Here is a 13,320-nt window from a genome sequence, read left to right on the forward strand (position 1 = left end):
GGCATTGTTTGCTTCCAAAATCCTAGATTCCACTCATGTTCACTTGCAGTTTGAGGGCAAGTGAGTATTGGGTAGCAGTGCCGAGGCATGTTTATACCCCTGGTTTGAGGTGCCTCACTGATTTCAGAAGCCAGAAAGAAATTAAAGAGATCCTTTGCTAGGATTCACAATTCTATACCTATGGAATGAAGAAATTAAGTTTGTTCATAGGATTTATCCATGAGATTATCTCTTATTTATTTCCTCTTGGCACAATATAGTATGACTTGGTTTCTGGAAGAGAAATAGCAAAAGCCCTATTTAAAGACCCACTATTCATATTTATAATAAGTAGGTAGGGGTATCAGGGATAGCTTACATCTTAGTGCTCTCCCAGTAGACAGAGGAAGGAGTAGCCTCCAAGTTTTCCAGAGCCATGCCTAATTATTTGCAGACATGGGAGAGCAAAAAGTCTCATGCCTTTAAGGTCTCTCTCAATATACTCGCTCCTGTGGTTTCTAAGGTGGACAAAATCACCCATTAGTCACACTGGAGAGAGAACACCATGCTGTGTAAGTGTGCACAGCAGAAAAGCTGGAGATGTCAACTCTTAGATAATAAGCAGGTGGGTTATTTCTCAGAGTCTTAAGACAGCTAAAGTGGAAATCATGAGGTGGTCACTTCCAGAGGAATCATTTTGCTATCTTTCAGCCTAATTATTAGTATGTACAAGGGTGGAATCTGGGAATTTAGACAAAAACGAGAGATTTCTGAAGGCTTTCATCTTCAGATATGTTAAAATGTAAGTTCCAGGATTACAGAGTACTGAATCAAAAAATGATGTAGAATTTACATGTGTTAGCCAGAAGAGGGCACTGTCTAAACTGCTAGAACAAGGAGTGAATTCAATCTCTTTCAAATATTCTCATTCCCAGAGATAAGACAGAAACATTTTTTTAGTACAACAAAATGATAATTTTCCCTACCTCCCTCTTCCTACAAAGCATTTCAAATGATAAACTGCAGTAAAGCTTCTCATTTGGTCCCTCTGGTTCTCTTGACAAGTTGCTTAGGGGTTCAGGCTCTGTTCTCTGCAGTGTTGGCTGTCTGGATTTCCTTTTTTCTGAGAAAAGTCTCTCTCTTCCCTTGTTCTCAGGGTGAACGTGATTATTTTTCAGGTGTCTGATGATCCTGGCCTTAGATGGGGACCAGAATTATAATCCAGGAGGCAGCTAGCAAAACAGAATCTTGATTCAAATGAACACGGGGATTGATAAATGTCAAACTGGAGAAGAAAAACTGATGGGACAAAGAAGTACTCTACCTTTTCTGGATTTCTTATTTTTCCTCTGGAAGGAACTCATCACTGCAACAAAGAGTGTAAAAGAAGGAGAAAAGGGGGCTAGGAGGAAAGGAGAGAAAATATCAAGACAAATCATCAGTTCTTTCGAATGATCTACAATGGTCTGGATGGTAAGGAACCTAGGGACAGGAGCTATCATTTACAAAAAATGCCCCAGTCCCTACATGGCACCAACATTAGAGTAAAGCAAAAGCACACAAATGAGGTCGGGGGAGCTATTTTTATGATTAACTTGTAATTGTCAAATATTTACTTGGAAAAATAATCACATTTTGTGTACTACTTGGCACTTAACCAATTACTACAGTTGCAGAATCTCTCTAAAGGGCCTAAGTCCTTCAGATTAGATCCTACAAATAAATGAGAATTTAGGGATCACAAGTAGGTTAATAACAGACTGACTCAACAGCCTACTACAATGAAGTCTAACCCACTGAAAAATCACCACCAGTTTACTAAAAATTAGTTATTCAGGAAAAAAATAGCACTGTAAAATTTCCAGGTAACTCCCAGGATGAGAATTAGTTGACGGGTGACTCCTTTTATTGTGAAAAAATTCAATCTAGAGGTTGCAGAATTTCTTCTTGGAATCCCTATATAGTACAGTAGTAAAAGCCTAAATTGACAGTACTAAGCACACAGATTCCTGACAAGGTTATCTCATTGCCAGCTTTTGTGGGGTGGAGGGTGGATTAATTAGGACTAGGTTTGGGAATTAGTGAGTCTGATCTAGTCCATGGTACGTCATCCCAAGAAAGCCAACAAGTATAATCTAAAACTCCCTCATAATTTTATGTGGCCCACACACAGGTTCCTTCTATAATGGCTCCACCACTGCAAACATTTCCCTATTAAACACCATAAAACATTTTCAATGATTAAAACTGACAAGAATTATAGACTATAGCCAAAGCCTTTGTGTTAACAAAGCTGTAAGTTTGCAATGTAGTTGTCAGAAATATTATTAAAAAATTTAACTCTTCACATAGAATAAAATAAGTAATAAATTTGTATACAAAATAGAAGTTTTTAAAGGGAATTAAGTTATCAGGCAAGAAATGAAAATTTTGTTCGCACCTGCAGTGTGCAATTCTCCTTTCGTTTGAGGAATTCCACAAACCTCGCCACTACTCCTGGCGTACTGATAACTTCATCAATAGGAGGGTTAGGTTCTGTTTCCCCATAAAATAAAAGGAAAGAAAAAAAGGAATCCTTTGATTTCAATGCAAGAATTTGATAGCTCAAAATTACTTCATAACATCCCTCCCTCCATTTACCATCTCCTTCATGTTGGAAATCTACCCAAAGGATAAACAAATAAATAAAATTGAGTACAATCACCTTGATACCAGGGTAGTCTGAAAGTTCTCACAAACAAGGTAAGTCTTAATATGAAAATGGAGGATGGGTAGAATTCTTAAATTAAAATTACTGCCTCCACTGTTTTAGAAAACGTAGAAATTGGGGGCAGGGGAAGATTGAAAGTCATTCACTGCTAGTATATACTTCCTTCTAGCTCTTTTTCTGTACATGGTTTTCAGTCTATCTGGTTTTGTTTAACATAAACTGTCTTAAGAGTCAGTATTATGGGATTCTCAGTATGCCTGAAGAATTTAATTTTGTACCTGTAGTGATAAGTAGAAGCCAGCAAGAATTCACTAAGATTGACTTGCCAAATTAACCTTGTTTTCATTTATAATACAGTATCTTATAAATGAAGTCAATAAATACAAACTTACTGAGTGAACAGAAATGTCATGGACAATCACATTAATAATTTCAGCAAGAGATCTGACAAAGTTTTTGACAATTTGTATGCAACGATGCCAGAAAAATGGCGGTCCATAGCACAGTAATTACAGAAATAACATAGGCAATAAAACAACAGGAATAAACTCAAATTCAGCAAAGGCAAATTTTTAGAAACTCATATGACTTCACAAATAAGACCTAAAAATAGTTCGTAAATAAAAGTGGTAGGGAGTTTAGTCTGCTGATAATTCAATAAAATATTACTAAGCCATGACTACAAAAATAACATAATATGTTGTACTACATTATTGGAATAAGTCTTAAGACTAGGAAGGTAATCTCTCACCATACACTACAGTAATAAGAACATATCTAGAATACTGTATTCTAGCTATGACATTTTTAAGAGGAACGTAGGCAAGCTAGAATATATGCAAGAAAGTAGTAAAGTATTCGGGCCTTTAAAAAAAAATACATTCTGTGAGAAAACCACTAGGCTCAGCATGCTGAAAAGAATTAAGACTTTTTTTTAAGAGGAGTAGGAAAGTATACCTTCCTTCAAATATTTAACAAGTTCTCAAGCTAAAGACATTTTTTTTGTTGTTGTTGTTATTGTGGTAGGTTTGTATTCCACTTAACTTTAAGGGATATATTAATGTTTTTTAATATAATGGTTGTTTAGGGTCGCTAATGACTATCAACAGTTTAGAGTCACTAATGACTATCAACATTTTAATATGGTTCAGGATTTTTTTTTTTTTTTAATAATACGTTCCAGAGAGATGAACAGGTCAGTCTCCATGAGTGGAGAAAGACCAGTTCAGGATTCTTTTTACTTCCCCAAGGTGACAGCAAGTATCAGATACCATTCTATACTAATTATAATAAAAAAGGTAGTTACCCTGCCCACCAATAAATCCATACTTTCAGAGATAAACTCTAACATTAAAATCAACAATTATTGCCCTTTCAAGTGATAGTTTAAAAGCTGTTATATAAAAAGAGTGAAATTTCTCAATCTGAATTAACATGAAATTTTGACTACTATTCACTGTAAGGTCTTTCATAAGACAGCTCAAAAATGAAAGTAATGCTGTTTTCTGGTCCTGCGAAGATTCCACAAATAAATAAGGAAATTTAAAAGTTAGGCATGGTGGGCCGGGCGCGGTGGCTCACGCCTGTAATCCTAGCACTCTGGGAGGCCGAGGTGGGCGGATCGTTTGAGCTCAGGAGTTCGAGACCAGCCTGAGCAAGAGCGAGACCCCACCTCTACTAAAAATAGAAAGAAATTATATGGACAGCTAAAAATATATATAGAAAAAATTAGCCGGGCATGGTGGCGCCTGCCTGTAGTCCCAGCTACTCGGGAGGCTGAGACAGGAGGATCGCTTGAGCTCAGGAGTTTGAGGTTGCTGTGAGCTAGGCTGACGCCACGGCACTCACTCTAGCCTGGGCAACAGAGTGAGACTCTGTCTCAAAAAAAAAAAAAAAAAAAAAAAAAAAAAGTTAGGCATGGTTCACAATTACACATATGTCTGTATATTTCTTTTTATTCTTTGATTGATAATCATACTCCAAAACAAATTATCTGTGACGTGAAAGATTATGGGAAAGTAATATTTTGTAGACAGATGAAAAAATATACTCAATATATTCATAGCTCACCTTTTGAAAGCAGTTTCCTGAATTTCTGTGTTGCTGACAGCTGTTGCTCGGGGCTATTAGAAAATATCATTTCAATCATGTCAGAAGTGATGACACCACCCTGGGATCATAAACAAAAAGCAAATACAATAAAACATTGACCTTAATCCAAAGCTAAACAAAGATAACAGATATTATGACCAAGTTATTAAGTTAATCATACTTCTCTAGAAGTTATAAAAAAGTAGGACAAACTTTACATATAAAAAGGTGTAAGGCCGGACACAGTGGCTCACGCCTATAATCCTAACACTCTGGGAGACCGAGGTGGGAGGATCGTTCGAGGTCAGGAGTTCAAGACCAGCCTGAGCAAGAGCGAGACCCTCATCTCTACTAAAAATAGAAAGAAATGATCTGGACAGCTAAAAATATATAGAAAAAAATTAGTCGGGCATGGTGGCACATGCCTGTAGTCCCAGCTACTCGGGAGGCTGAGGCAGAAGGATCGCTTGAGCCCAGCAGTTTGAGGTTGCTGTGAGCTAGGCTGATGCCACAGCACTCTAGCCAGGGCAACAGAGTGAGACTGTGTTTCAAAAAAAAAAAAAAGTATAAGATAATTAGTAATGTAATGAAGCCAAATTCTTTGTCTATCATTAAAAAGCTCACAATAGTGAGAAAGTAATCTTAGTAGTAACACTAAGACAAGGGGCTTATTTTTCTTCCTCTCCTAGCTCATTACATGGCTGGCTGTTCTTTGTTATCCAGATTAAATGTTAAGTTCTAAAAGAAAGCTTTTTATGACCTCCAAACCTAAAGCAGCCACTCTATCTCTTCTATATCACCCTACTTTAATCCTGTGCCCAGCCCTTATCACACTACCAGATGTATTTCTGGGTTATTTGTTTATTGTCTGGGATTCCCCAGTATACTGTGATCTCCTTGAAAGCCACAGAGCCATCTACCTTACCACTCTACTACTGATGGCTGGCATACAGGAGATACTCAACAAATATTTATTTAATGAGTATAGAGTGGTCCTATATAAATCACAGATTCTAGCCACTGCCATATTCAACACCTGACTCTTACCTAAAATTTTTATTTTCTTACTTTATTAAAACTTTTCAGTTTCCCACTACAACCTATCCCCAGTATTAGCAGTTAACTTTTTTTCTCAGGATCATTTGCCACAATGTAACAAAGTTCTTATTTCATGAAGGGTTACAGTCAACAAAATGAATTGTGAGGAAAAGTTACACTGAGCTATAAATGCTGGATAACTGGTAAGTAATACCTAACACTTAAGAATTCCCATGGAGAATATGAAGCATTCTGCTCAAGAGCCAGGAAAATAACTATTTTCAAAGTTCAAACAAAGGTCCTTGTAAGATTTGTTATGCATATGCTTGCATATATACACATATATATACATTCATTTATATATATATAAAATAAATATCTTTTTCTTCCCTCTCTCATCCTTTTTAACAAGCTGTAATGACTTGACATTATACTATTTTAAGGATTGTTACCTGTACATCACAGTATTTAAGTCACAGGCTATCGAGAGGAGGAATGAACATCACCCAAAGATTTTGCAACCTCTTCTGGGGAAAGTCCACAGATGCTCCTCAACTTAAAATGAGGTTTCATTCCAATAAACCCCTCATAAGTTGAAAATATCCTAAGTTGAATATGCATTTAATACAACTAACCTACCAAATCATAAGTTGAAAATATCCTAAGTTGAATATGCATTTAATACAACTAACCTACCAAACATCATACCTTAGCCCAGCCTGCCTTAAACATGATCAGAACAATTACATTAGCCTACAGTTGAACAAATAATCTAACAAAGCCATTTTATAATATAATGTTGAATATCTCATGTCATTTATTGAATACTGTACTGAAAATGAAAAACAAAATGGTTGTATGGGCACTCCAAGTACTGTCTCTACTGAATGTGTATCACTTTTGTACCATTATAAAGTCAAAAAATCCTAAATCAAACCATCATAAGTCAAGGACAATCTGCACATTTTCAGCTGCAAAAAAGAAAGTTGTATCATCTTAGGTGAAGGTACAATTTTGTTGTCTTTATTTGAGACTAAATACGGTGTAAGGAAATGTGCATGGATACCAAATGGACAAGGAGTAGACTATGATGGTTAATTTTATGTGTCAGCTAGACTAGGTTATAGAACCCAGTTATTTGGTCAAACACCAGTCTAGATATTGCTGTGAAGATATTTTTCAGATTTGAGTAACATTAAAATCAGTACACTTGAATTAAATAGACTGCCCTCATAATGTAGGTTGGCACATTCCAATGAACTGAAGCCCTTAAGAGCAGAGACCGAGGTTTCCTGAAGAAAAAGAAATTGAGCCTCAAGACTACAATATCAACTCTTACCTAACTTTAAAGTCTGCAAGCTTGCGCTGTCCTACAATTTCAGACTTGCCAGCTCCCAATCATGTGGGGCCACTTCTTTAAAATAAATCTCTCTCTCTCTCTCTCACTGGTTCTATTTCTCTGGAAAAGCCTGACTAATATTAATACAATCCATAAAATACTTTACATTCATGTAACACCACTTTTAAAAAAATTGGGAAGATTGACTTTCTTAAAGGACTAGAAGAATTTATCACAAAATGATAGCTGTGGCAATAATGTCTGTATCAATTCCAAAGGAAATTATACTCCCCCCCACCCCAAAAAGAAAGCTGGTTCATATAAACTGGAGATCTATGCAGTGAAATAAATAAAAAAACTATAATATACCATGTATAATATGTCACCATTTGCAAAAAATAAATAAATGAGAGAACATTTATTTTCTTTAACACACAAAAAGCTCTCAAAAACAAAAGAAAAAACAAAACAAGACAAAAAGTCTTAACTTGTTTCAGTACCAACTTTTAAACTCCAAAGTTATAATTTAGTCAATTTTAACTAAAAATTATCCAAAATATAATAAACATTTAATGAACCATAAGATTAAGTATGTGGCTCCTGTTTAAAAGTAAAATACCAAGTACTTTTTTATAGCCATCTAAACTTTCTTTTTTTAATTCAAAAGAAGATCTGTATCTCATATCTTCATCACAAAAAAACTAAGACAGTTCATTATCTTACTTACTGGAGCCATCTCCATGTTATTAATTTGCGCCTCATGAAAGCCTCCATCTGACATAACTTCTTCTTCTGTTTCTTCTTCTGCTGTAGCAACATTTCTCCGCTTGAATAACTGAAATATAAAAGACCGTCAGTAATGTAATTCTAACACAAGGGAGTTCAACATCCAAACACTAGGCACCTCATTTAAAAAGGCAATAGGGATGGAGCTCTTTGAAAATCATTTTTAAAATTCTAAATCTTGTACGCCTTCCAGCCCTTCCTGATGAGGAACTATTTCAGATTTCTCCATATTCTTATAATTGAATATAATTAACTATCATAATATACTATACCCATACTTGACAAGGTAATAGTTACTAAGAAAGGCCTGACACCACATGCCATAAAAAAGGTAAAGCTGGAAAAAAGAGCTGAGGCAAACTTGGCCATTTCCCTCATCCCTTTACATGAAGAATGCAACAGAATAGTCTTCACAATACATCAGGGAAAATAAGGATAAAAAGTACGCCCAAATGACTTAATACTTCCCTCCTAAGCTTCAAGACAGTGGTATGAGGCTTCTGACTTTCCCAACCTATCCAGCAACCAGTGACAAATGACAACTGCTTGAACAGTATCTTTAAAGCATCCATTTGTGTAGGCAATGGAGACTAGTTCCCCCCAAAATCAGCCAACTAAAGTGATTTCCATTATATCCTTAAGAGGCCTGGGTAGTACACTTATTCATCAAGCCATGATGGACTAACAGTAACTTATCCTCCCCCATCCTAAACAACTAAAAAGCAGACAAAATACATGAAAAAAAAAAACAAAATAAGCCCCATGATTGCCTCAGATTATTGCCTAGAAGGAGTTTCCAGGCTGCAGTGGAGGGAAGGTAAACCCAAACAGAGCTTAGACTCCTTGAATTGAGGTAACAGAGTTCAGAACAGGAGCTTAAGACACCTAAAATTCACAAGGCAGGGAATAACCCAGAAAAAATGCCAAAGCCCTACAGAAGGTTCCCTTTGAGTCTTAAGTTAGTATTGATCAGTACAAAATCATGTTCTTCCAGAAGACAGAAGCAGAGGGAGCACTTCCTAACTCATTCTATCAGGCCAGCATTATCTTAATACCATAACCAACTACCAAAGGCCTATTTATCAACAGTTTATTTTACCCAATACATCATTTGCAGCTATCAAAAAAAAATTACGAGGCATATTAAAAGATAAAAAACACAGTTTAAAGCGACAGAGCAAGCATCAGAACCAGATTCAGATATGGCAGGGATGTTGGAATTATCAGACCAATAATTTAAAACTACAATTAATACACTAAGGGCTTTAATGGATACAGTAGACAGCATACAGGAACAGACAGACAATATAAGGAGATGGAAATTCTAAGAAAGAATCAAAAAGAAATGCAACAGCAATTTTAGGCGGTAAGAACAAAATGGGAGGTATTAATTTACCAGACTTCAAACTATACTACAAGGCTGTGGTAATTAAATCAGCTTGGTATTGGCACAAGTACAGGGACACAGAACAGTGGAACAGAACAGAAAATCCAGATATAAAACCATCCTCATATAGCCATCTAATCTTTGACAAAGTAGACAAAAACATACTCTGGGAAAAAGAATCTTTATTCAACAAATGGTGCTGGGAAAACTGGATAGCCACATGTAGAAGACTGAAACAGGACCCAAACCTTTCACCTCACAAAAATCAAATCACGATGGATAACAGACTTAAACCTCAGGTGTGAATCTATTAGAATTCTATAAGAAAATGTGGGAAAGACTCTATATAGACATTGGCCTAGGCAAAGAATTTATGAAGAAGACCCCAAAGGCAATCACAGCAAGAACAAAAATAAATAAATGGGACCTGATTAAATTAAAAAGCTTTTGCACAGCCAAAGAAGCAGTCACGAGAGCAAACAGACAACCCACAGAATGGGAAAAAATCTTCTCATGCTACACATCCAATAAAGGACTGATATCTAAAATCTTATTCAGAACTCAGGAAAATCAGCAAGAAAAAATCAAACAACCCTATCAAAAAGTGGGCAAAGGACATGAATAGAAATTTTTCAAAAGAAGACAGAAGAATGGCCAACAAACATATGAAAAAATGCTCAGCATCTCTAATCATCAGGGAAATGCAAATCAAAACCACAATGAGATATCATTTAACTCCAGTGAGAATGGCCTTTATCAAAAAGTCCCATAACAATACATGTTGGTGTGAGTGCGGAGAGACAGGAACACTCATACACTGCTGGTGAGACTGCCAACTAGTACAACCTCTGTGGAAAGCAATATGGAGATACCTTAAACAGATTCAAGTAGACCTACCATTCGATCCAGCAATCCCATTATTAGGCATCTACCCAAAAGAACAAAAGTCATTCTATAAAAAAGACATCTGGACCCGAACGTTTAGAGCAGCACAACTCGCAATCGCAAAGATGTGGAAACAACCCAAGTGCCCATCAATACATGAGTCGATTAATAAAATGCGGTATATGTATACCATGGAGTATTACTCAGCTATAAGAAATAATGGTGATACAGAATCTCTTATGTTCTCCTGCATAGAGTTGGAACCCATTCTACTAAGTGAAGTATCCCAAGAATGGAAAAATAAGCACCACATGTACTCACCATCAAATTGGTTTCACTGATCATCACCTAAGAGCACATTTGGGGATAACACTAATTGGGTGTCGGGCAGATGTGGGGGGTGGGGAGGGGATGGGTGTATACATACATAATGAGTGCGATGCGCGCTGTCTGGGGAATGGACACGCTTGAAGCTCTGACTCCGGGTGGGGGGGTGAGGGGGCAAGGGCAATATATGTAACCTAAACTTTTGTACCCCCATAATATGCTGAAATAATAAAGAAAAAAAAAAGAAATGCAACGGATCAAAACCACTGTAACAGAAATGAATGCCTTTGATGGGCTCATTAGTAAAATAGACACAGCTAAGGAAACGATCTCTGAGCTTGAGGATATCTCATTAGAAACCTCCAAAACTGAAAAGAAAACAGAAAAAGTACTGCAAAAAAAAATAGAATAGAATATCCAAGAACTATGGGACAGCTACAAATGGCATAATGAACATGTAATGGAATTACCAGAAGGAGAACAGAGGAAAAAACAAAAGAAACATTTTATACAATAATGAATTAGAATTTCCTCAAATTAATGTCAGACACCAAACCAAAGATCCAGGAAGCCCAGAGAACACCAAGCAAGATAAATTCAAAAACCAAAAAACTAAACACACACACACACACAACACACACACAAAACCCCACTACACTTAGGGATATCATTTTCAAACAACAGAAAATCAAAGATAAAGAAAAAAACTCCTACAAGAGAAAAAAACAATGTACCTATCTAAGAGCAAAGGTAAGAATTATAACCAACTTCTCCTCAAAAACCACACAAGCCAGAAGAAGGTGAAGTCAAACATTTAAAGTATTGACAGAAAAAAAAAAAACCACCAATCTACAATTCCGTATCTTGTGAAATTATCCTTTAAAAGTGAAAAAGAAATAAAGACCTTCTCAGAAAACCAAAAACTACTGCCAATAGAACTGCTTTACAAGAAATGTTAGAAGTCCTTTAGCAAGAAGGAAAATTATATAGGTCAGAAACTTGGATCTACATAAAGGAAGTATATCAGAGAATGAATAAGTGATGGTAAAATTAAAACTTTAATTTTTCTTATTATTAATTTACCTAACAGTTAATACTTTATTTAAAATAATAACAGCAAGAATACATTTGATTATGTATGCTTATGTGTATATATGTATGATCACATATGTTTCTGTATAAGTGAAATAAACAACAGCGATACCAAGGATGGAAGGGAGAATAGGAGTATCTTATTACAGGGTACTCACATTACCAGTGAAAATGTACAGTGTTATTTGGAAAGTGGACTTGTATTCGTTGTAAATGCACATTGCAAACTCTAAGGTGCACACTAAAAAAACTAAAAAAAATAAGTACACAATGCATATTCCAAGAAAGGAGAGAAAATGCAAATCATATAAAATGCTCAATTAAAACCACAAAAGCAGAAAAAGAGTGGAAGACAAAACTTGGAACGAAAAACAAGGTTAACAAATAGAAATCAGTAACAAATATGGTAAATATTAATTCAACTATATCTACAATCACTCAGAATATCAATAGTCTCAGTGCACCGATTAAAAGACAGAGATTGTCTGAGTGGATCAAAAAACAAGACCCAACTATATATTGTATACAAGAAACCTACTTTAAATATAAAGACACATAGATTATTAATAAAAGTAAATGGATGGAGAAAGATATGCCATATTAACACTAATCAAAGTGGGAGCAGCTATAATAATTTCAGACAGCGCAGACTTCAAAGCAAGGCAAGTTATCAGGGATAAAGAGGTGCACTGCATAATGATAAAGAGATCAATTCTCCAATACATAACAACCCTTAAAATGTATAAGCTTAACAATAAAGTGTCAAAATATGTAGGCAAAAACTGACAGAACTGCAAGAAGAAATAAATGATTTCACTATTATAGTTGGAGAATTCAACACCCCTCTATCAGAAATGAATAGATCAAGCAGGGAGAAAACCAATATGGACATAAAAGAACACAACATCATTAATCAACTGGATATAAAGAATATCCATAGACTAATTCATGCAAGAACAGCAGAATACACATTTCTAATCTCACATGGAACATTCAGCAAGTTAGACTACATTCTGGGCCATAAAACACACCCTAACAAATTTTAAAACACACAAGTCATAAAATGTCTGTCTGCTCTTAGCCCACCATGAAATTAAATCAGTAACAGAAAGGTAGCTAAAAAAAAAAAATCCCCAAATACATGGATATGAAATAACAACTCTAAGACCAACACATGTGTCAAAGAAGTGATTGCAAGAGAAATCTTAAAATATTTTAAACTAAATGAAAATAAAAACACACAACTTGTCAAAAATTTGTGGGATGAAGCAAAAGCAGTACCTAGGGGGAAATTTATATAGCATTGAATGCATACAATAGAAAAGACAAAAGATCTGAAATCACCCAATCAATCACCTCAGAAAACTAAGAAAAGAAGAGCAAATTAAATCCAAACAAAAGAGAATAAAAATCAGAGTTGCTATCAATAAAATTAAAAATAGGAAATCAAAAGAGAAAAATCAATGAAACTAAAAGCTGATTTTTTGAAAAGATCAACAAAATCTATAAGCCTCTAGCCAGGCAAACTAATAAAAAGACAAAGCACACAAATCACTAGTATCAGAAATGAAAGAGGGAAAATCACTACAGATCCCATGAACAAAAGAATACTATGAACAACCCTATTGCCATAGATTTGATAACCTAGATAAAATGAACCATTTCATTGAAAGACACAAAACTACC

General features: G+C 35.5%; 1 protein-coding gene across 1 annotated transcript in view; it reads right to left on the reverse strand.

Moving 5' to 3' along the window:
• KPNA1 (karyopherin subunit alpha 1) overlaps window positions 1-13,320 on the reverse strand; it is a 62,988-nt gene that overhangs the window by 24,974 nt on the left and 24,694 nt on the right. The window contains exons 3-5 of the mRNA XM_069475106.1: window positions 7,885-7,992; window positions 4,760-4,859; window positions 2,420-2,514 (exon numbers count right to left, since the gene is read on the reverse strand). Coding sequence (XP_069331207.1) covers window positions 2,420-2,514; window positions 4,760-4,859; window positions 7,885-7,992 — 303 coding nt within the window. The remainder of the gene's footprint in view (window positions 1-2,419; window positions 2,515-4,759; window positions 4,860-7,884; window positions 7,993-13,320) is intronic.

This window comes from Eulemur rufifrons, chromosome 7 (assembly GCF_041146395.1).
Source record: "Eulemur rufifrons isolate Redbay chromosome 7, OSU_ERuf_1, whole genome shotgun sequence".
NCBI lineage: Eukaryota > Metazoa > Chordata > Mammalia > Primates > Lemuridae > Eulemur > Eulemur rufifrons.